Here is a 25192-nt window from a genome sequence, read left to right as displayed (position 1 = left end):
GCTGTATGATCGAGTCGTCTGTCTGCAGAGCTCGATTAGGAACAGCCGGTCCCCGTCAGCTGCGGGACGAGACTGTTTTGGCGAAAGCGCGGCGCCGTATCGTTGCCGCCCCTCCAAGTGCGCGTCGTTCGATCGGAACCGGCGTCCCTACACAGAAGCAGACGACGCTTCACTCCTTATCGCGCCGTTTTTTTCACACCCGCCTTTCTCCACCGAGAGGGGGCGAAAGATTAAGAAACGTTTCATTTGCGGCACCACCTCGGGGTTATTTGTGTGTAGACGGCGGCAATAGTCGGAACACGTGTGTGTTCCTATGTTTAGAGAGGGGGAGGGGGAGGGGCGGGCGGCGCGGTGCGCATGCGCTTCCGGTAATTCCTGGGCCGGCGGCGGGCGCCGCGCCTCGTGATTCAGAGTCGCAGTCACGTGTCTCCCGAGCCACATCGATTTGTGTGTGGAGTCCGCGGCGCGCTACCTGTACAAGTTGAAACATGTGCTATGGCCGGGTGTATACGGGCCGTCTCGAGAGCACCAGATGACCAGCATGACCTGCGGACGCAGAAACCCATCGTGCAGGTACGTCCGTCCGGCTGCTGGACACTTCCCTGCTCCGCTCCGCCGTCAGGTGGCGCGCTGCTTGCGAATGACAACATGCGCCCACGCCTACTTGCGCTGTCAAATGCTCCCGCAGCACGACAATGCCCGGGGTTCTTACGCTCACTCTGCTTTCGAAAGTCGTGTGTCAGTACTTGTATATAAGCACACGTGCCACGAAGTACCTTCCACCTGTCGTGATCAACAATATCGCCACAGGAAAATCCAGAAAAAAATACATTCGTGTTCGCTGTATTAGATCTCGAAATGAAAGGTATCGTTGTTTATTTTATTTTAGTGATAAGTGAACTTGAGCAATGATAAATCATTGCGAGATTCCCTCGCAGTCTGTTATTGTACTGTGGTATAACAAAAGTTACAAGTGCCTGGTGTCGATTCAGCGTCGCAAACAATTTTCCCCATGACGCGTAACTTTTCAGCGCATCATTGTCACACTGTGCCAGTTAGATTAGATTAGTTTTTCGTTCCATAGATCCGTGTTGAGGAGATCCTCGTGGATGTGGAACATGTCACTTTTTTTTAAGCTGAAATAACAATACTAATAGTATGAATATATACAATACATCATTTGTTTCTATTAAAAAATTCGTCAGTGGAGTAGAAGGAGTTGGCTCCTTTTAAACTGATCTTTATTTGTAACTAAATTTTTTATGTTTGCTGGCAAATTATTGAAGATGAGTGTTCCTGAGTAGTGGACCCCTTTTTGAACTAAAGTGCTTCTAAGTCCTTGTGCAGATCACTTTTGTTCCTGGTATTGTATGTATGAACTGAGCTGTTTGTTGGAAAAAGAGGTATATTATTTAGGACAAATTTCATTAAGGAGTAAATATACTGAGAGGCAGTAGTTAGTATACCCAGTTCTTTGGAGAGGTTTCTACAGGACGTCCGTGAATTTACTCCACAAATAATACGTATTACGCGCTTTTGGACTCTGAAAACTTTTGTTTGACTTGAAGAGTTACCCCAAAATATTATACCATATGACATTATGGAATGAAAGTAGGCAAAGTATGCAAGCTTTTTCACTTTCATGTAGCCTATGTCTGCTAACACTCTAATTGCAAATACAGATTTGTTAAGGCGTTTCTGCAGTTCTGTGGTGTGCTCCTCCCAACTGAATTTATCATCAAGTTGTAATCCCAGGAATTTAAGACTGTTTCGGAATTACACTGGACCGGCGCTGTTAACTTGAGGCAGCAATCTGTTATATACTTGCAAGCAAACGCGAACATTTCGTCATTCTAAAATACTGCATGCGGCTGTCCAGTCTACGATCATCTGATTATAGGCCCATTTCAGACTTCCGTTGATGTTGAAAGATATGTCTCATTTGATTTGTGTACGTTTTCATTATCACGCAACGATTGTCTCAAAATAGTTTACAAACACATTTCGGCATGAGGGCTTTCATACTTCCAGCGCAATGTTTTATTTTCAGCTTGTAATAAGACACTCAACAACGTTTAACATCCACGTCAATGTAACTGTGCTGGCGTTGTGTTTTTCAGTTTCTGTACGCTTGTTTCTTGAAGATGTTTTCTTTATTTGTATTTTTCTAGAAATTGCCATACGTACAAGTGAATTTACTTTACACATTGAGTGCTTCAGCCATGCTGCAAGAGATAATAACGGAGCTCAAAGTCTTAGTGTTAGCTGTTTTCCTGCCTTATATGAGGGCATTTTCTCAATGCAAAATTCATTACTCCTATTATTATTATTATTATTATTATTGTTCTTATTGTCTGACATTTTATCAGCAGTAAGATCACGAGGCGAATGATGTAACTTAAAACTATCAGAGGGATACATTACCCTTCGTTTGTCGTACGATAGATTATGGATAAGGCATACAGTTTTGAACATGCTGTCTTTCACTAATCGTGTGTAAGTCTCAACGGAGAAATTACACGTCCAGCCGGTCGCAAAGAACTTTTAATGCAATTGACCTAGGTTTCGACATGTCTAAGGATGTTTTCATGAGAATGAAATTTTAACAACCGTAAAGTTACATTGCGAGAATAGTCAAAGTTTCGATCAGACATACTCAGGTGAAAAGTTAACATCAGACTCATGGATAAGGCGTAGCATAATACTGTGAAGCACATCAGTTTTATATAGCTAGTCGTTTATGACTGTGTATGTTTACTAGGTATAATTTGAAACAGAAACTGCAGCAATCCTTAATTTTGTGGTAAAAATTGTTTTTAATAATACATCCATCTACTGAATGCAAGAAACTGCCACAGAAACGAAAAAAATCTTCTCCCCGTTATTAGTACAGGTTACAACGAACATCACACCTATATTACATCTACTTTACATTAGTGTGATGTCGACTGGCAAATCACTGTGGCCCCATCTGCTTGCGATATGTGGCTATTGCTTTGAAATGAAAAATTTAGAAATATAACATAGATGAGACTTATATTGAGAACAGTGCGAAGATTTTTCATGATAGAACGAGTAAGTGGTCACTGAAATGACATTCATGTTCTTCGATTGATTTTTATCTGAGTCAACAAAGTCATTCTGATCGATGTTTATTGCGTTAAACTACCCTCTGTTTCTGATTAGGCTTACCAGTCACACATTTTCCATTCCAGAGAACGACTTTATCATGGTACCAGTCTTTAGCGTGGAATGTACATATTTCGTGTCTTTAATTTCGCTTATTGTAAAGACTAATTCCCTTGTTCGTAATTGATGTGGTGCGCGCCCACAGAGGTGTCGGGAATTGTTCACCTAGGCCTTGGCACTGTCAAACGCACAGAAGGAAATCAATAGAACCGAAACGTGACTGGACTGCTAATAGTGTTTCGGCAACTTCAGTGCGTTGCCCTTAGCTCGTGCGATCAGCGCCCGAACTTTCCTGTGAGCGCATCCTTTCGTCGCATTGTGCAGTACTGTTCGGTAAAAGCTGTCACAGTGTTTTATGTACCCTGCGAATTCGTAGTAAAATTTATTTCTTATATCTATTAATGAACAGCTCCTCCTGCAAGTTTTCTTCCTATTTATCTTGCGCTTGTGGATCTGCGTAGACAGTGTACTGAGAACGCAGATCTTTCGCATTCAGGTTGAAGCATTGTTCCTTTCTTTCCTTTCCATGACACGGACCTAGACATTCTGCATCACTGCTTCTTACCAAACTTCCAGTTTTAACACAAATATAACAAATATACGAGAATATAATAGATACCTTCTCGATAATCAGCTCTTTGTGGTTGACTCTTCCGATATTCAAGAGCTCAAAGTGTTCTTAGATCAGTTTTACAATGAACGAAAAATAAACATTTTTGTAGTTTATATTTACGGAATGTGCAGCTTTCAGAATTGCATAAAAAGATCGCACTTAAAAACTGTTCTTGTCTCTTAAAGTACGTTATGCCAAATGACACACATATGTGAACTATCGTGAAATGTAAACATCATCGAGTATGTTCGCAGTAAAAGTGATTTTATTTAATTTTAATTATTTTTCTCCTTGGCCCTCAGTTATGGAGTTCTTGTAAAAATGATATTATTTTAGTTAACTTCAGACCAGCTCATGAAAAAAGTGAAGTGTAATTCGTTTCTGGCAAACATAATAATAATCATAATGTCAGAACATGTTATTTGTCATGACAGCTATGACATCAGTTGCTCCAAATATCAGTATTTCATGACATCTGATAAAGTTTGTAACACAAGTATATCAGACAGGTAGCGTCTGTGTTTATTAAACCCTCCTGGTTACAGGGTGTCTGTACTACATATAAAAGGTTTCGGGACCAGACCATCACAGTAACCTTACTGCTTAGTGATAAAAACAACAATTCTGCTTATCGTGTTCCAGCAGATACCGAAATTTAAATACATGTTCACCCTATCGTTCAGAAACATCAGTGCCGTAATGTGACTAACAATGACAGGGGTTTTAAGGCAGCAAGTATTTATTGGGCTCCTTAGTTTCATCCCAAGGAAGCGTATTGTTACATATAAACATAAACGATTTATCGTATAAGTGCAGCAGCACTCTCAAACTATTCGATTATAGTGTTGTATACAAGAAAGTGCAGTAAATGGATAGTTATTAGCAAACGCAGAACGACTTTTTTAGTATATAGACTTGGTGTTTTGAATGGCAGCTCACTTCAAATGTTGACAAATGCAAGATAGTGTCTTAACTGTCAGGAGGAGTCAGATCATATTCGAATACAATTTAGTGGAAAAGTTGCGAGGTTGTCACGTCAGAGGGGTAATACAAGCAATATGAAATGGAGCGAACACGTGATATCACTAACAGAGAGACACTGGTTACACGAGGGGATTCTGTGAAATCACAATGATAAGGAAACTACTTACAGGAAGCTACAATGACCGATTGTAGAGTAATGCTCCATCGTTTGGAATTCTTATAAAACAGACTTAGAAGAAATTCATGGGAGCGCTGTTAGCATTGTGCAGACTCGATAAAACTCGTGTGAAAATGTAACGAAGATTATCAAGGAATTTAAAGCAGGGATCATGTTGTTCTCGCGAAACCCTCTTAGGTAAATTTAGAAAATCGATATTGTGCTGCGTCCAATGGACAATGAAACTGAATGGAAAAGTTTTTCGTAATTTCATGGCAACGTAATCTAAACAACAAAGACGGCATTATAATTCGGCGCAAATGAAATCTGGTAGTTTTAGTTTAACCACACAGTACACATCTCATAGTTTTCACGAGAGTAAGATGAGAGAGGTTAGCGCACATACAGGCGTACGCATCTTTCCAACGAAAATGAAATAGGAGTATCTCCAGCTGTGTGCTGTATAATGCCTCGGCAAGTACGTGTATAGCTGCGAAACTCGCGTAGTGATTGGAGTTTTAGTACGAGAATTATTACAACAATAGTCACCGTCTACACCGTGAGCATTAAAGACCTGAAGCAAGTAGCGAAACCATGGCTCGTTTGTGGGTGTATAATTCAGAACAGGGCTGGTGGTGGTTGGTGACACTGTTCACAGTCCATGTTGTTGTTGTTGTGGTCGTCTTCAGTCCAGAGACTGGTTTGATGCAGCTCTCCATGCTACTCTATCCTGTGCAAGCTTCTTCATCTCCCAGTACCTACTGCAACCTACATCCTTCTGAATCTGTTTAGTGTATTCATCTCTTGGCCTCTCTCTACGATTTTTACCTTCCACGCTGCCCTCCAATACTAAATTGGTGATCCCTTGATGCCTCGGAATACGCCCCACCAACCGATCCCTTCTAGTCAAGTTGTGCCACAAATTTCTCATCTCTCCAATTCTATTCAATACCTCCTCATTAGTTATGTGACCTACCCACCTAATCTTCAACATTCTTCTGTAGCACCACATTTCGAAAGTTTCTATTCTCTTCTTGTCTAAACTATTTATCGTCCACATTTCACTTCCATGCATGGCTACACTCCATACAAATACTTTCAGAAACGACTTCCTAACACTTAAATCTATACTCGATGTTAACAAATTTCTTTTCTTCAGAAACGCTTTCCTTGCCATTGCCAGTCTACATTTTATATCCTCTCTACTTCGACCATCATCAGTTATTTTGCTCCCCAAATAGCAAAACTCATTTACTATTTTAAGCATCTCATTTCCTAATCTAATTCCCGCAGCATCACCCGATTTAATTCGACTACATTCCATTATCCTCGTTTTGTTTTTGTTGATGTTCATCTTATATCCTCCTTTCAAGACACTGTCCATTCCGTTCAGCTGCTCTTCCAGGTCCCTTTCTGTCTCTGACAGAATTACAATGTCATCGGCGAACCTCAAAGTTTTTATTTCTTCTCCATGGATTTTAATCCCTACTCCATTTTTTTTTGTTTCCTTTACTGCTTGCTCAATATACAGATTGAATAACATCGGGGATAGGCTAAAACCCTGCCTCACTCCCTTCCCAACCAGTGCTTCCCTTTCATGTACCTCAACTCTTATAACTGCCATCTGGTTTCTGTAAAAATTGTAAATAGCCTTTCGCTCCCTGTATTTTACCCCTGCCACCTTCAGAATTTGAAAGAGTATTCCAGTCAACATTGTCAAAAGCTTTCTCTAAGTCTACAAATGCTAGAAACGTAGGTTTGCCGCCGGGCGGGGTGGTCGAGCGGTTCTAGGCGCTACAGTGTGGAACCGCGCGACTGCTACGGTCGCAGGTTCGAATCCTGCCTAGGGCATGGATGTGTGTGATGTCCTTAGGTTAGTTAGGTTTAAGTAGTTCTAAGTTCTAGGGGACTGATGACCTCAGAAGTTAAGTCCCGTAGTGCTCAGAGCCATTTGAACTGTAGATTTGCCTTTCCTTAATCTATTTTCTAAGATATGTCTTAGGGCCAGTATTGCCTCATGTGTTCCAACATTTCTACGGAATCCAAACTGATCTTCCCGGAGGTCGGCTTCTACCAGTTTTTCTCCATAATTGCTGAGAAATCAGTGAGAAGGATTGACATGATGATTACATTCCTTTACCAAAATCTCGAGCTGCCATCCACCTCAAGTGGTTGAAATCCAGAAACTTTCGATCGAGTACTCAGTAGCCATAGGGATCTTTCCTTGGTGGGAGGGCAGGTACGCTTCATGTAGCTGTTCCAAGCTGAAGAAACCCGACAACGCTCAGGAGAGAGGAGTGCTGACCACATGCCTCTCCATACCGTAACCAATGACGCCATTGGCGAAGGTTGGATGGCACGGCGGTCGGCGGGCACGACTGGCCCGTTTACGGCTAGAATGCGGAACTTTGTTGTTTTTTACTCAGTGACGCAGTCAAGGAGTGACTACTGAATATGGTGAGAGCGAGGGCCCCAGCCGTCAGATTATGTTTTCGCTCAGCGAAAACGTGTAGATACGATTCGTCGATTGTTCCATAGAACCATATTAAGGAGAGCCTCTTGGATGCCGAACATTCAGACAAACAGAGTAAACCGGATATTTCTCCTACGTATCGGATTTTGTTTGCGATGGGAAACAAACCTAATCTATCCGTCGATTCTGGGCGTCGCATGATGGACGTGATAAGCGCGATTTGCTTGAGATTATGAAACGTCCCCATAGAAAAATCATGAATTACTCTGCTGGTAAACTTCTACGTTATTTGATACAAAGACAGCTGAGTAAAACTGAACGTACTCAGACATTTCTCTCTTTACTTATTCTGATCATCACTAAACTGACACACAATATTTTTTTTAGCGCAACGCAATCTGACTTTCAATAATCCCTACAAAAGAATGGCCCTGACTAACAATAACCTAATCCTTTCATGAGTCATTTACCTCACAAAAATCTTCGTTACTCGAACTACTGCAATACAGCGAGAGCCAATACTGCCAGCTAAATAAACGATTCTAACTACTGAAGGCACTAACTACAGATAGGCATAGTTAGCAAATGAAAAATTTTGATAGATAACAAACAATGTATTTACCTTAATAATGTTCAAAAGTCATCATATATATATATCTATCAATTCATAACATCCATCTTTACAAATTTCCTTTTTCTGGCGGACACACGTCCGGATCATCCGCTTAAAGTGACCTCTCAGAACTCTGGCATTTCTTTCTCCACATCCACAACTGCTGGCGGCTCACCTTCAACTGCCCAACGCTACGCGCTGTTCACATCCAACTGCCCAACACTACACAAGCGAATATTCCAACAATGAGTCCCACCACCCACAGACTGCACGCAACACAGTCAGCGATTTTCATACAGAGCGCTACGTGGCGTTACCAACATAAAAACCTAAACAGCCTACTTACACTGACTACAGCTACACGTTGCAAAAACGTAATTGCAGATATCTGCCGAAACACCAGAAAAAATATGCCTGACGACTCTTGGGAAACACACCTCTTATATGGTGTTCCAGGAGGAATGGTCAGCATTCAGGAATATGATAGGAACGATCATTCGAGGCTCTAAAATGCACACCTTAAAAGGTATGAGCACTTCTGCATCTTCGATATTGTGAAACAAATCTCTTCTACTGCAAGCTCTTTGCTTTCCATGTTTTTAGAGGGGTTAGTATAGAATAAAGCAAGGAAAAACTGTCCACTAAACAAGGGTTCTAAAGTGCGTACCTTAAGAACTATGAGCACTTGTTGACCTTCACTACTGTGCAACGCATCTCCTCTACTGAACATGTACTCATATCTCTTAAGGGATACATTTTAGAGTCCACGTATGCTAGACTCTTTTGCTCCAAATGATCGTTCCAGTCATATGCCTGAATACTGACCGTTCCTCCTGGGACACGCTTTGGACAACCCATTTTACACAAGAAAGAATTCGCTTGGATGTCACGTTTCTCCCACAGAAGCTTAACGATATTGTCCTCGAGGATGTGAAAGAAGTCGGCAAAACTGAAACTCATTTTCATATTAACAAAACAGTCGTTATTTAAATACAGAGAACATCATAACTGACAGCTAAAACTGACATGGGTGAAACATACAAGAAAACATGTAAAAACATTCCAATGGATCGGCAAACGAGCCTTTTGAGAGATAATTGGGAATGTACGGTTACGAGTCGCCAATGACTTCAATATAAAATATTATCCTAGTTAGAACAAATGTACGAGGGCGTACTGCGAAATAATGACTTCGAATCTTGTATGCAAAAACGCTTACAGTTTTTTAAACAAAATAAACGTTATTAACATTCTGCATTTTTATTCTTCATGCCTACATATTTATTTCTGAACATAGTCACCCTGGTGACGAACACATTTCTCCCAACGAGAGGCCAGTTTGTTGATACGACCACTGTAGAATGTTTGACTACGTTGGCAGAGCCACAATCTCACCAACTGCTTGCGCCACTTCTTCACTATCAAAGAAAAGTTCTCGAAGGTGTTCTTTAAGTTTTCGGAACAGATGAAAATCCGATGGGGGCCAGTCGGGACTATATCAAGGATGATTGATGAGAGTGAACCCATGGTTTCGGATTGTTACCGATTTCGCAGCGCTCGGTTTGCTCTGGAATTGTCATGCTGTAAGAGAGGGTGCTACGTGTGTAGACGTACTCTTCGGATTCGAATATAGCACGCTGTTTCTCCTGCATCAACATGGTCACGTTAGACATGCTACACTACTGGCCATTAAAATTGCTGCACCAAGAAGAGATGCAGATAATAAACGGGTATTCATTGGACAAATATATTATACTAGAACTGATATGTGATAACATTTTCACGCAATTTTGGTGCATAGATCTTGAGAAATCAGTACCCAGAACAACCAACTCTGGCCGTAATAAGGGCCTTGATACGTCTGGGCATTGAGTCAAACAGAGCTTGGATAGCGTGTACAGGTACACCTGCCCATGCAGCTTCAACACGATACCACATTTCATTAAGAGTAGTGACTGGCGTATTGTGACGAGCCAGTTACTCGGCCACCATTGACCAGACGTTTTCAGTTGGTGAGAGACCTGGCGAATGTGCTGGCCAGGGCAGCAGTCGAACATTTTCTGTATCCAGAAAGGCCCGTACAGAACATGCAGCACGCGGTCGTGCATTATCCTGCTGAAATGTAGGGATTCACAGGGATCGAATGAAGGGTAGAGCCACGGGTGGTAACACATCTGAAATGTAACGTCCACTGTTCAAAGTGCCGTCAATGCGAACAAGAGGTGACCGAGACATGTAACCAATGGCACCCCATACTATCACGCCAGGTGATACGCCAGTATAGCGATGACGAATATACGCTTCCAATGTGCGTTCACCGCGATGTCGTCAAACACGGATGCCACCATCATGATGCTGTGAACAGAACCTGGATTCATCCGAAAAGATGACGTTTTGCCAATCGTGCACCCAGGTTCGTCTTTGAGCACACCATCGCAGGCGCTCCTGTCTGTGATGCAGCGTCATGGGTAACCACACCCATGGTCTCCGAGCTGGTAGTCCATGCTGCTGCAAACGTTGTCGAACTGTTCGTGCACATAGTTGTTGTCTTGCATACTTCCCCATCTGTTGACTCAGGGATCGAGACGTGACTGCACGATCCGTTACAGCCATAGGCTACAATCCGACATTTATCAAAGTCGGAAACGTGATGGTACGCCTTACACGAGGCATCACAACAACTTTTCACCAGGCAACGCCGGTCAACTGCTGTTTGTGTATGAGAAATCATTTGGAAACTTTCCTCATGTCAGCACTTTGTAGGTGTCGCCACCGGCGCCAACCTTGTGCGAAGGCTCTGAAAAAGCTGATCATTTGTATATCACAGCACCTTCTTTCTGTCGATTAAATTTCGCGTCTGTAGCACGTCATCTTCGTGGTGTAGCAATTTTAATGGCCAGTAGTGTACAATTCGGAGCCCTCTAGCGGCACAGGGTTACAAATATGTAGATGTGAAGAATAAAGATGTAGAATGTTAATAACGTTTATTTTGTTTAAAAATACTTTGAGAGTTTTCTGATTAAAAAATCGAAGATATTATTTTTCAGCACACTTTCGTATTTGAAGTACACCCTCTTATTTAAGTCCCTGTCTAATTAGTTTCAAATTCCACCCGTATTCCTGGCGCAGCATTCGGAAAAATGAGGCATGCATAATCTAATGGGGAAATCGAATAATTTGCTGCCGATGTAAGACGACGTCTAATTATCCTGACTGGATAGATCGAGAAATGTCTAACCCTAATTCTCCAAGATCACCTGACCTCAGTGCTTTGGATTTTTCTATCTGAGGTCATCTCAAAAGTGAAGCGCACCGCACTCCTGGATGATGTTGAAGATCTGCGGCAGCGGACTGTACAGGCTTGGCAAGCTTTACAATATGATCCGGTGGTGTTTGGAAGGCGAGGACGACACGTGTAAGAGCTTCTTTAATAGGCATACTACACTAAACTAGTGTTGTATTAGGTTAAGGTAGGCCATGAGTGAAATTTGAGCCCAATTAGATGAAAACTTAATCGAAGAGTCTGCAGTGTAAATATATTTGTACAAAATAGGACAATATTTCATAGTGAAGTCAGTGACCGCTTGTAACCGCACATTCGCAATTCTCTCGTATAGGGATGCGTATTTACTGGAACATTTTTGCTTCAATTATCGTATCCTTTCCCCGTGTCAGCTTTCGTGACATTAATTGTGATATAACTTGTGTATGCACAGTACAGAATGTGAAATAATTCAGATGGCTCTGTGCACTATGGGACTTAACATCTATGGTCATCAGTCCCCTAGAACTTAGAACTACTTAAACCTAACTAACCTAAGGACATCACACAACACCCAGTCATCACGAGGCAGAGAAAATCCCTGACCCCGCTGGGAATCGAACCCGGGAACCCGGGTGTGGGAAGCGAGAACGCTACCGCACGACCACGAGCTGCGGACTGTGAAATAATTCCTGGGGTATTGCAGACCATCATCTAAAAGTGAAAGATTTACATTGTTTACTTATAGTAATCATATTACCGTACTAAAAATGTGCAAATTATGAATATTACGTAACACTCACATTGCATGATGGTAACTATATACATGGTGTCCCGTTTATCTTGACCACCCTAATCAACTGTTTGTCCAGATGCAAATTACAAAATATTTCAAGCAAATATTCTTTAGCCGTGAGGCGGACATCAATCAGCATGATTGCTTTGTTGTAGCTTTGTTTTTTTACAAACACATGAACAGCAGTATGACTTTTTTAATTGGCACCCTGTATTTTTATTCGGTAATTCATTTCCTCTCCTAAAGACCTATTCAAAAATGTATCACAGTGTACCATTCACTGAAACGCCACGTTATTAATTACATAACACAACACTGACTTTGAGCCTGGGATCACAAACTCGCCCACTTGCTGGAGTTGTCAGAAAACAAATGAAAACCAATTAAAAACGTAACACAAAATTGGCTTTGGCTCTCCTGTACCATTGGCCAGGAGTAGAGCATTCAAATGTGCTCAAAGTGGTGACCCTGGACACAGATACACTGGTGCACTCGTTGAATGAAAGAATTATTTACTGCTTCCACTTATGCCTGCTGAAGAGAATTACAAGCAAACACGATACATTCCTGCATGTCCTCCGGAGTTTTTGGAATATCGCGATGGACAACATCTTTAATACATCCCCAAAGAAATAAGTCCAGAGGATTTAAATGAAGAGACCTAGCAGGCCAAGTAACTGTTCCTCCTCCAATCCATCTAGCAGGATACCTTCGGTTCAAGACACGACGTGCACACACGGCATTATGTGCTGGACATCCATCGTGTTGATACCACATAAGCATTCTGGTTCTTAGCGGCACTTCATCCAGAAGAGGTGGAAGAATTCATCTGAGGAAGTTGGCATACACTGCGCCGTTTAGACTACCATTAACGAAATAAGGGTCAATAATAGCAGTACCAAGCATCCCACACCAGATGTTAAACCCTCCATTGACGCTGATGTTCCACCTGTCTAAGCCATCGTGGGTTGTCGCTGGACCAATAATGCATGTATTTACCTGTCCGTTGTTTGAGAAGGAACATTCAGCGGTAAATAGAACATTGGAGAAGAAGTTCGGCTGGTGAGGATTTGCTGTGTGCCTACTGACAGAACTGTACACGATTCTGGAAATCATTTCCATGCAATTCTTGATGTAGGTGTACATGGTGAAAAAAATGGTTCAAATGGCTCTGAGCACTATGGGACTCAACCGCTGAGGTTATTAGTCCCCTACAACTTAGAACTAGTTAAACCTAACTAACCTAAGGACATCACAAACATCCATGCCCGAGGCAGGATTCGAACCTGCAACAGTAGCGGTCTTGCGGTTCCAGACTGCAGCGCCTTTAACCGCACGGCCACTTCGGCCGGTCGTACATGGTGAGGATGGAACCGGTGACGTGTAAGAATACGATGTACACTGATTTTGAGAATGCCAATCTCGTGTTCAAGCTATCTGTGCTCACGTGTGGATTCATAACAACGGAAGCGAGAACAGTAACTTCGGCAGCTTCGTTTTGCGAGTGTTACGACGACTGCCTTGTCGTCGGTTGAAACTTCCCGTTTCCTGTAGAGTCGCAACAAGACGAGAAAACATCCTCGGGAAGGTGGGTTCTTTTCAGTACATCGCTCTCTGTACAGTTCCGCTACCTGCGTAGCATTTCGCCTCCCTTCAAAAACAATAAAAGAAACGTTATGCCGATGCAGTTCGTAGGAAGGACTGCCTTTACTGTATGCCTACTCTACACAACAGTATTTAAAAGGACTAAACTACTGTCCTAAATGTACCCCTACATAAGAAAACAGTATTGCAATTACTGTTCTGCTAACTTACATTCCCCATAGATGGATAGCATTTCTACCTTCTTTTTGTTGGTGTACATTCTACTCACACAACTCTTCAACTGACGATGGTTGACGGAATGACAGGTGTGCATTCTACTTATCTTTACATTTGTCCTATGTCAACGTCGGTCGTGGATGTGTTCCATTGCCCCGACTACCTGCGCAAAGTACTGGGAGCGTCAACGTCAATGTTGTGTTATGTAATCAATAACGTAGTGTTTCAGTGAATGGTATACTGTGATACATTTTTGAGGAGGTCTTTAGGAGAGGAAATGAATTACCGAATAAAAAATACAGGGTGCCATTAATAAAGTAATTCCGCTTTTCATATCTTTGTACAAAACAAAGCTACAACGAAGGCAATCATACTGATTTATGTCCCCCTGACGGCTAAAGAACATTTGCTTGAAACACTTTGTGATTTGCATCTGGACAAACAGTTATTTAGGGTGGTCAAGATAAATGTGACACCTTGTATATATCAGTTAATACTGTTACGAAACTGTATCCCAGCTCGATGACAAATGACAGCTTAGTAAATGGCTCCTTTGTATAAAGATATTTTCTTCCTGTTAGCGTGATTCTGTTTCAATAATTCAACGGTTATGACACTTGTTTCACAATTATCAAGAACGTCACATCTCTGCGTTCTACCCTTCGCCCGCTCTCATCTGACACTCATTGACTATGTAGTTTTAAAGGTTTTGCTGTTTCAAAAATGGTTCAAATGGCTCTGAGCACTATCGGACTTAACAGCTGAGGTTATCAGTCCCCTAGTCCGCCCCAGTAGCTGAGTGGTCAGCGTGACGGATTGCCGTCCTCTGGGCCCGGGTTCGATTCCCGGCTGGGTCGGAGATTTTCTCCGCTCAGGGACTGGGTGTTGTGTTGTGTTCATCATCATTTCATCCCCATCCGGCGTGCAGGTCGCCCAATGTGGCGCCGAATGTAATAAGACCTGCGATATGGCGGCCGGACCTGCCCCGCGAGGGGCCTCCCGGCCAATGACGCCAAACGCTCATCATCATCATCATCATCATCAGTCCCCTAGAACTTAGAACTACTTAAACCTAACTAACCTAAGGACATCACACACATCCATGCCCGAGGCAGGATTCGAACCTGCGACCGTAGCGGTCGCGCGGTTCCAGACTGAAGCGCCTAGAACCGCTCGGGCACACTGGCCGGCTTTGCTGTTTCCACTATCGAATCAAAGATTAGTATTACTTTTACGTCGATAATTAGTTAACATCTGGCGATAGTCTCGTAAACTGACTTATTATAACAGGATAAATAAATACGGTAGGACATTCATTGTTTGTGCTTTCGCCCGCATCTCGTGGTCGTGCGGTAGCGTTCTCGCTTCCCACGCCCGGGTTCCCGGGTTCGATTCCCGGCGGGGTCAGGGATTTTCTCTGCCTCGTGATGGCTGGGTGTTGTGTGCTGTCCTTAGGTCAGTTAGGTTTAAGTGGTTCTAAGTTCTAGGGGACTGATGACCATAGATGTTAAGTCCCATAGTGCTCAGAGCCATTTGAACCATTTTTTGTTTGTGCTTTCAATCATAAAATTTTTTTGCAATATGACTGCCACTAGAAGCGGCAAATTATGGGGATCAGTTTCCACGCTAAAGTAAAGTCCTTCCCAATCGAGGCAGGTATCTACAAAAGTAGTTGAAGTTACGTACTTGTATATACAATAAGCGTCGCCGTTATTGTTATGTGTTATTTCGCATCTGACCGGAAATTACTTTGTAAGTCAACCTCATAATTATGGTGCCAAAAACAAAGACAAACAGCGTTGTCGCTGTAACATGTGGTAATAATGAGGTTGACGAAGTCGGCCAGATAGAATAAGGCTGATTATGATATTTTGCTGCTGTCTTTTGTCCGTTATCAGTATCCAATTGGCGACTAATTTCAGGTGAGCAATGACAAGCGAAGACACAAAAGGTGTGTTTGTAGCACTGAAATGGAAATGCTTCTGCATCATTTGGAGTTTTGTTCGGTGCTTAATTAGAGTTCACGTTGGGCATTTTTCGGAGTTCTGTCTGCGCTATACGAATTGTGCACTGTATTATTTTGTAATAAATCTGCTAAAAAAACCATGAATTTGGAAAGAGGATTGAGGAAAGAGACAGATCTGTAGTTTAGCCCAAGTTTTTTAGATGGTGGTGTCGTTGTCTGTTGGCAAAGCAAAAAAATGTGGTATCAGAGGGAGCTTGGCTACTAGTACTGGGCAGTTTAGTTATTCAGAAAAGCATATTGCGAAATTGTGCTTAGGTTTACATATGAGATGATGGTTTAAATTGTCGTCGTCAGCGTCCCAGTGTTCCATATTTCTGTGCTATATAGTTGCAACTGGTTCCTTGTAGCCATTTTCTCAATTATAACTGACGCCGCGAAATCGTCGTTACATCATAGTATGAAAATTTAGCTTCAACTCATCTTCACGAATCGTCGCCTACCAGTTGCATTCACACTGGCTACTTCAAACTAACTGTTAACGCAACGCTATGCGTTCTCTTCATTCCTCAAGCTTTGCTATGCCTCGAGACCTCTGTGAAATACACACGTAATAATACTTCGCCGGCCGTTGTGACTGAGCGGTTCTAGGCCCTTCAGTCTGGAACCGCGCTGCTGCTACGGTCGCAGGTTCGAATCTTGCCTCGGGCATGGATGTGTGTGCTGTCCTTAGTTTAGTTAGGTTTAAGTAGTTCTAAGTCTAGGGGACTGATGACCACAGATGTTAACTCCCATAATGCTCAGAGTCATTTGAAAAAATAATACTTCCATTGTTTTTTAAGCTTTGTCTGATTATTAGAGTATTACATGCGAATGTTGTTGCAGACCACTCGCACTATTAGAACAGCCACATATGCTCTAAACGTAATGCTAAATTCAGTTTTATCTTTATACGCGACAATAGTTGTGGTAATAGTATCGCCATGTTTTTGAAGCTTATGACATATATTTTTCTATGGTTTCAAGCAAACAGCGAATGGATAAGATTACATAAATTGGTTTTTGACGTCTACTATCCCTTCCAAGAAATGAAATTTACTTTGTTATCTATCATTCTCCTTTTTCAGACTTTAGATGTAGACCGACAATTAGAATCGTGTTCCTGACGATGAGACCACCACTGTAACATGTTGGTCCATGCACTATAGTGTGTGAGAAAGCATATTATCCGGTGCTCAGTCCAAGTAAAGAATTTAGTAATGGGCATTACTCCACTTCGCGAAGATTACAAATGATAAGAAGTGTAAATATTTTAGTACTGTGTGCTCGTAGTTCTAATTGTCCAACGTAAGTGGCTGCACAGGCCGCAGTACAACACTTGGTTCGAATATGAATCGTTTCTCCTTGCACTCTTTTTCTATTTGGCACGCTGTACAGTTTACACTGTAGCGGTCTGCGAGCACTCAGTGTTTCGTGCAGACCGTGAAATGGGGCGCTACTTGGCTGGGTACTGTGCCAGCCTTATATATGCTGGACTCCTGCAGTCGGCCATCCGACCGCTAAACACGATCAGGCTCGCTTAATTGCTAGCAGTACCGCTAATCCCGCAGCCATCGACACGGAGCCGCCATTGACTCCCGCAGCTGAATCGAACGCGCCACGCGAGATGAAGCGTACTCGTATAATCCGCTTTATTTTACAAATCCACCAAGCGGAGCCCCTGCGACAACAACGTCGATTCACACGCTGCTGATTAACGTGGCGTGTAAAGGCCGGCGATGAGACGGCCCTAAAGCGGATCGAATTCCAGGCTGTGGCTTGCGTGACCGGAGCGTAGGCCTGGGAATTGCGAAACCACGTTACCTGCGCTGCTAAGACTCGCACTGGCTAGTTGACTGGCACATATAACCACAAAAAAGAAATTGTCTTTCCGATAACTATAAACATCCGAGTGAATTTAAGAACAATGTGTTTTATTATTGATGTTTGCTCCTTGTCTGTAGTCACAATTTTAAGACGTTTGCAAAAACTGCAAACAACAGTTTATATAAGATACCAAAAAGCTGGTCGCGGTGGCCGAGCGGTTCTAGGCGCTTCAGTCCGGAACCGCGCTGCTGCTACGGTCGCAGGTTCGAATCCTGCGCCGGCCAGAGTGGCCGAGCGGTTCTAGGCGCTATAGTCTGGAACCACGTGACCGCTACGGTCGCAGGTTCGAATCCTGCCTCGGGCATGGATGTGTGTGATGATCTTAGGTTAGTTAGGTTTAAGTAGTTCTAAGTCTAGGGGACTGATGACCTCAGATGTTAAGTCCTATAGTGCTTAGAGCCATTTGATTTTTGATACCGAGAAACGACAAATACTTTCCAGGGAAGGTACTGCGCTAAAATATTGCGAAAAGATCCCTTGTTCCCTTGCCGTGAAAGTAGATGTCAAGCAAAGGGTAATTTTTAATGTTGCGTAATAAATATAGCTTCTTTCGAAGCTTGCTTGTATTCTGTCCACAATGCAGACACTCAAGACTGTACGAATTTAACTTTCCCATGCCCTAGCCTTCGGAGACAGAGAACACACTGTCGAGCGCCCAAAACGCGCTACCGTGTAGGATTGGGTGGTCTGTTTTTTTTTACTTTTTTAATTTTTTTGTTTTTTTTTTTTTATTCGTGTTCCACACTCCCTAGTTTCTTCCATTTTGTTTTAAGGAGAATTTTGAGATCTATTCTGTTGAAACTGAAGACGAGGAACCCATGCCGCAACGGTCGAGAGGTTGCGTCATGTCACTCCGCGTTGTTTATTATTACTTGTGCGTGTGCTTGACTGCTATCATTCTTCAGAGTCAAATGTTCACTCAGCAGCGGAGTGTACGTTGATATGAAACTGCCTGGCAGATTAAAACGTTGTGCCGGAGCGGGACTCGAACTTGGGACCTTTGCTTTTTGTCGGCAATTCTTCTACCGAATAAGCTACTCACGCATGACCCACAACCCTTCCTCATAGCTTCACTTCTGCCAGTACTTCATCTCCTACCTTCCAAACTAGACGGAAGCTTTCCTGCGAAACTAGCGGGACAAGGTTCAAATGGCTCTAAATGCTATGGGACTTAACACCTGAGGTCATCAGTCCCCTTGACTTAGAACTACTTAAACCTAACTAACCTAAGGACATCACAAACATCCATGCCCGACGCAGGATTGGAACCTGCGACTGTAGCAGCAGTGGGACTAGGATTCCTGGAAGAATGGATATTCCGGATAGATGACGTGTGTTTCCAGAATGAAATTTTTACTGTACAGGGGTGTGAAGAGTTCAATTCAGTCAAGAGTTTGGACATGTTGAAAAAGTGAAGCATAGATTTAATTTCTTAAATAATAGTCCTTTTTCTAAAGATTCAGACACGACGTACCTTCGTGCCAAAGAGGCTATGAAAAACCTTAAGGTGACATGATATGTTGAAGCTGAAGTTAATGGAAGATATAAATGGACTGTTAACAGCCGATAGCAGTGAGGAACACGTTTAAGTGGCAATAAGCAACACATCTGACACGAAGCAGTTTCTCGACCACTGCGTCACCGGTTCCTCGTTTTCAATTTCAACAAAAAAGGTCTTAAAATTCTTCTTAAAACAAAAGGAAAGAATCTGCGGGGTGTGCGTGAAGAAACACGAAATGCGAAAAAATAAGGACCGCTGTAGTATAGGATACAGCGAAATATATAACGCAGTTATTTCGAGAGATATTTCTGCTACAGTTCATGAGATTAGATGCCTACTGAATGTTCTATGACCAACAGCTGGTTAACAACATTGTCTTGATGGGAAGATGAAAACGTCCCGTTGACAATGAGGTCATTAGTGACGGAGCACTAGCTTGGATGCAGAAGGATGGCAAAGGAAAACTACTGTGTTCTTTTCAAAGGAACCAACCCAGCATTTGCCTTAAGCGATTTAGGGGAACCACGGGAAATCTAAATCTGCATGACCGGACGAGGACTTGAACCTCGATATTCCCCAATGTGAATCCACTGTCGTAGCACTACGTCACTTCACTCGATTCTTGATGAGATATTTTAGCAGATTACGAACTAGTATTTGCCAGGACGACAATTCTAAACGAAGCCGTCCATTGGCCGATAAATCCGTCAGGGTTTCGTCAGTGAAAAACACCTTGGAAGCTTATGCTCGCATTAGCTCAATGATAGTACATGTTCATGTTTTTTTCCTTACAGCTGTTTCTTTTTCTCTTTTTCAAGTAATAATCACCCCATTTGCATGTAGTTTGTCTTATGTCCTATATTTTAATACGAACTAGAAGTACTTTGTCTGAAAAGAAATCCAGCTTTCAATAATTCCCCGCCGTTTCCATGAGAAAGCATATTAGTGTGATCTTACTTGGGAATAAATTAATCCTTAATATTATTGTTAATTCTGTTCCAGTTGACATTTCGAAAGCAATCCCGTTATTAATACATCTTTTTCAATTTGTAGCACTTTCAAGATTTTGGAGGCAAAACGATATAACTCAGATCTACAAAAGCTTTTGTTATTAAATTTTGCACGATGTAGCGGTAAATGTTGTTGTCATGGTTACATGTAAACCAGTGTTGCATGGATAATACAAATGAGCTATAAGGAGCAGGTTGATCTTTGTCATACTTGCTGAGACCTAAAACTGAGAGACTGGTGGAGAAACGTCCTACACAGGTGCAAAATTTAAGAAAATTACCACGGAGAAGCAGGGAACTAAAATTTTGTTCAGCTGATGTCCGTAGATCGTTTTCTGCACGGAAGATGAACGGACAACCAAGCCAGCGATGACGCCAGTGAATCCATCAAACGGTGTAATATTTGCCGTGTAGTCCCACATCCACAATCGCTGTGTACACCATCACAAACGGTGCATTGTGGGATGGAGGAGACGCCTACCCGATTCTTTGCGGTTGAAGTCCATAGGGAGAATGGAAGCAAGACAGTCGCAAACTGATGTGGTCCGATGGCTTAATGTGAATAGTTCTGTTGTTTCTCGGTTGTGGCGACAGTGTATAGAGACTGAAACTGTATCTCGAAGACCAGGGCAGGGCCGAGCAAATGTGACATCAGAGAGAGGGGATCCTTATCTGACTGCAAGGGCACGACGGTACAGCCTTAGTACTGCATGGCAACTGGCATCTGAAGTCGCAGCATCCACTGGACGTGTTGTATCGAGGCAAACGGTTTACAGAAGGCCTTTATTGTCGGAGAACTGCTATATGGGTATCTCTGACGTGTCTTCATAGAAGGGAACGTCTATAGCGGAGCTGTCAACATGGCAGCCGGACCTCGAACAGTGGGCCAATTTTCTTTTCACAGTTGAGTGGCGATTTGGCCTGGAGAGTGATTCTTAACGGACTCGCATCCGGAATCAACGTGGAACACGATCTCCGGACCCAAACATTGTGGAAAGAGACCGATATCGAGGTGGGATCGATATTAGTCTGGGCAGGGATTATATTGACCACTCGAACATCTCTTCATGAAATTGTACGGGTGAATCGCCAAGGTTTAACTGCTGTCAGGTATCTTGGGACCTCATGTACGGTTGTTGCAAGTTGCTGTGGGACCAGACTTCGTATTAATGGACGATAATGCTCCACCTCATAGAGCACGGGTGGTTGATGTGTCCTTGGAAATGGAAGATACTGCACGCATGTCCTACTCGCTCTCCCTATTTGAATCCCATAGAGCATGTCTGGTATGCACTAGGGCAGGGCTTAACAACTGGCCGGTTTTGAGGGCGAGTACTCGCGTCTGCTCAAGCACGTGCTCGCGAGCAGGTGCAAGGTCGCGGGGAAGGGAGGGAGGGGAAATGCGCGCGCACTTATGAATAGGACCGCAGCGTGCCTATTGAATTCGCGCCGACTGTGTAACGTTAAAAGTACTACGATCAGCTCTAACAGTCACTTCGCTGGTTAAGAATCATGTCAAGTCGCCGTTGTGTAACCCCAACCATGCTTTCGTAGTTCAACCCCCATTGGGAGGAATTGTATCTGTTTACAGAAAAAGATGGTGTTGCAAAATGTTTTGTATGTCACAAAACGCTGAATTCTTTTAGGAAATTTAATTTGCAGCGACATTATATGTCGTACCACGCGAAAGACTACGGAAGTGGAAAATGTGATGGACCAGATCGTGCACAGGAAGTTATTAAACTTAAAAGGAAGCTATCCGAAGAAGATGTGGATGACGAAGAAAGATCAACTGAGGCAGCTCTCAGAGTGAGCTACAAAATTGCTTTGTTTTTAGCAAAATCCCTGCGCCGCTTCACTGATGGCGATTTAATAAAAGATGTTTGGTAGTTGCAGTGGAACATTTGTGTCCATCTCAAGTTGAACAGTTTCGGATTGTGCCATTATCTGACATGACCATTATGCGTCGCATACAGGACAAGGCAGACGACGTCCAGAGCCAGCTTGCAAATATCTATAAAGACTTTATGGCGTATTCTCTAGCTCTGGACGAAAGTGTTGATATCACTGGAACAGCGCAGCTTTCCATATTTATTAGAGGTGTTAATAGAGATCTTCAGGTGAGGAAGGAGCTCCTCGATGTAGTAGCCATGAAGAACACTACAATCGGAGGTGATATTTTAAGTAATGTTGAAGAAAGTCTTGAAAATATAGGATTGTCGTGGAATTCTTTAGTTTCAGTGTCTACAGACGGTGCACCAGCGATGACAGGGAAAAAATTAGGTTTCGTTACGCTGTTGAAGGAGAAAATGCAAAAACTGACCGTGCCGAATGAAATAAGGGGCGTTCACTGTGTGATCCACCAGGAAAACTTATGTGCAAAGAGTATCACTCTAAAAATGTGATGAGTGTTGTTGTTCGTACAACCAATTATATAAGGAAGCATGGGCTACAACACAGACAGTTTAAAAGCTTTCTTGAGGATGTAGAAAGCCAGTATGGTAGCCTGCCTTATTACAACGAGGTCCGCTGGCTTAGTCGTGGCGAATTATTAAATCGAATTTTTGCCTATTAGATGAGATAAATATGTTCATGGAAATAAATAACATGTGTGTTCCTGAATTGAAAGAGCTTTCATGGAAATGTGATCTCGCATTCTTAGCAGATTTAACTAGCCATCTGAATGCTTTGAACATTTCACTACAAGGCAAAGATCTGCTAATTACTCATTTCATAGATCGAATACGAGCTTTTAAAATGAAATTGACACTTTGGGTGAGTCAGCTGGAAACAGGAAATCTAGCTCATTTTCCTAAATTATCATCCATGCAAGATGTTCACAAAGACTGTGAACGTTATTCACATAGTTTAGTTGCCCTTATGGAAGAATTTGATCAACGCTTTCAAGATCTGAGAGCACTAGTGATTTTGATCTGTTCTCCTCTCCATATTCAGCGAATATTGAAGAGATTCATCCTGAGCTGCAACAAGAAATTATTGACCTGCTGTGTGACAGAGAATACAGAGACAAATTTCAGAACAACAAAAACATTTTGGAATTTTACAGACACTTCCCTCAGGATAGATTTCCTCATTTGCACAAACTGGCGGCTACAATAATATCAATGTTCGGTTCCACGTATGTTTGTGAATAACTGTACTCTGCAATGAAATGTAACAAGACGCGCCTGAGAAACGCATTGTCTGATCGAAATTTAAACTGCACGCTGCGCCTAACGATGCACAAGAACAATTACTCCGAACACAGACGCAATTGTAAAGGCAAAAAGTACAAGATAACAGAGAATCCCACACTTCAGTGACACCTTTTGTTGTGTAACAGTTCAGAAATTAATACGAATGTAGAGGCATATACTAAGCTAGTAAAATTATGTGGCATGTGTACATTCTCCTTTATTTGTTTCATTTGTCGCAGTAATAATTCGTGAGTGATATCCCTGCAGGTGGCCGCGGATTTACATTGACTGGCGGCAGCTGTTGTGTGCCCCACGTGACTCTCCCCACTCTCCGCTCTGGTCCGGTAGTGGGGGTAGTGTGCTCGCGCTGCTCCGTGCTCGCGCCTTGCTGCTCACAGCTTGCTCCGCGAGCACGTATGTTGTGAAGCCCTGCACTAGGGAGACGGAATGTATCACATCAGCATCCACAAACCACTCTCCAACACTTACGAGTAGATCAGCAGGAAAGACGGGAGTTATTGCCTCAACATGACATCATTCACAGCATGCCCGTCATTGCCGGGCCTGTATTGTTGCCAGAGGTGGTCACACCCCATGCTGAACACATTAATCAGTTATCGGAATGTGCGTTCAAATCCATTAAGTTGGAAAAAACGTAGGACAATTTTGTCTACCGTTATGCATGTGCAGTTGTTTATGTTCTTTATTTTTTACATTGTTTCTACTTTACTATCACCTTTTTACACTGTTTTCTTGAAAAATAAACGCAGCCTTGCGAAATTTCCATTTTTTGCTTTTATTTTGTATATCAGCATATTAAAACAGCTTCTTTCTCAGTTACATCCTGACTTAGGAACTTAATTCCGGTACCTATTGTGCGTGCGAGTTATACTTAACGAGGCTCTGTAATGAAGAATCTATTGTACACTGCTGAGCAACTTAATTAGAGGTAGCTGTCATGCTGCGGACATAGACGGACTGTAGCTGCCATGTTGGGTACAAAGCGCACCTGTCGGCTTGACGAATAGGTTAGTTAAGTGGGACATGTGACATGATGTTACAGGTAACCATCTGCACGTGCAGGACGGTCAGCACACAGGATCTCAAAAATACTTGATCGGAGGCAGACTTACCGCTGTATACGTAGAGAGTGAGAAACAAAGTTTAGAATGTAATATGATGTCGGCAATGTGGTCATTAGAAATGACATATTAGCACGTTAGGAGAATATTGTTGGGAAGCATTCGATCTGGACCTATTGAACGAATTGTCCTAAAAATAGCTGGAAGTGATTTACGGAAGTCAGAAAATGCGTAGATCGAGGATTTGTCTCCGCTCCTCTTGTGTCTATGATAAGAAACACGCATATGGAATTTCATCTAGAAGACGTGCACCTCGGTTGAGGTGAAACGAGCAACAATAATCACAAGTCAGAAGTTGTGTTTATCTAGTTCTAATTGTTACAATAAACCAGTGTGGCATAGTGGCTCAGACTCTGGGACGAACTGTGCTGAAATTTGTATCCCGCCATACTGACTTAGCTTTTCTGTCGTTTCCGTTGGAGGAACATGGGTGGAATGTAGTTTAACGTTTCCTAACGAGTTAGTATATCATCTCTAATGACCACTGTGTCGACGTGAAATTACATTCTAAGCTTTATTTCTTCCTCTCTACGTGCTTCATGGTA

General features: G+C 42.6%; 1 protein-coding gene across 1 annotated transcript in view; it reads left to right on the top strand.

The window, feature by feature from the left end:
• Positions 1-445: 445 nt before the first annotated feature.
• The window catches only part of LOC126471320 (protein sickie-like), a 380943-nt gene continuing 356196 nt past the window's right edge, over positions 446-25192 (top strand). Inside the window, exon 1 of the mRNA XM_050099442.1 lies at positions 446-573. Within this exon, the coding sequence (XP_049955399.1) occupies positions 496-573 (78 nt within the window). The 5' untranslated portion in view covers positions 446-495. The remainder of the gene's footprint in view (positions 574-25192) is intronic.

The sequence above is a fragment of the Schistocerca serialis genome, chromosome 3 (assembly GCF_023864345.2).
Source record: "Schistocerca serialis cubense isolate TAMUIC-IGC-003099 chromosome 3, iqSchSeri2.2, whole genome shotgun sequence".
Lineage (NCBI taxonomy): Eukaryota > Metazoa > Arthropoda > Insecta > Orthoptera > Acrididae > Schistocerca > Schistocerca serialis.
Note: the sequence above shows the minus strand (reverse complement) of the source record. Positions and strands in the feature narration are given on the sequence as shown.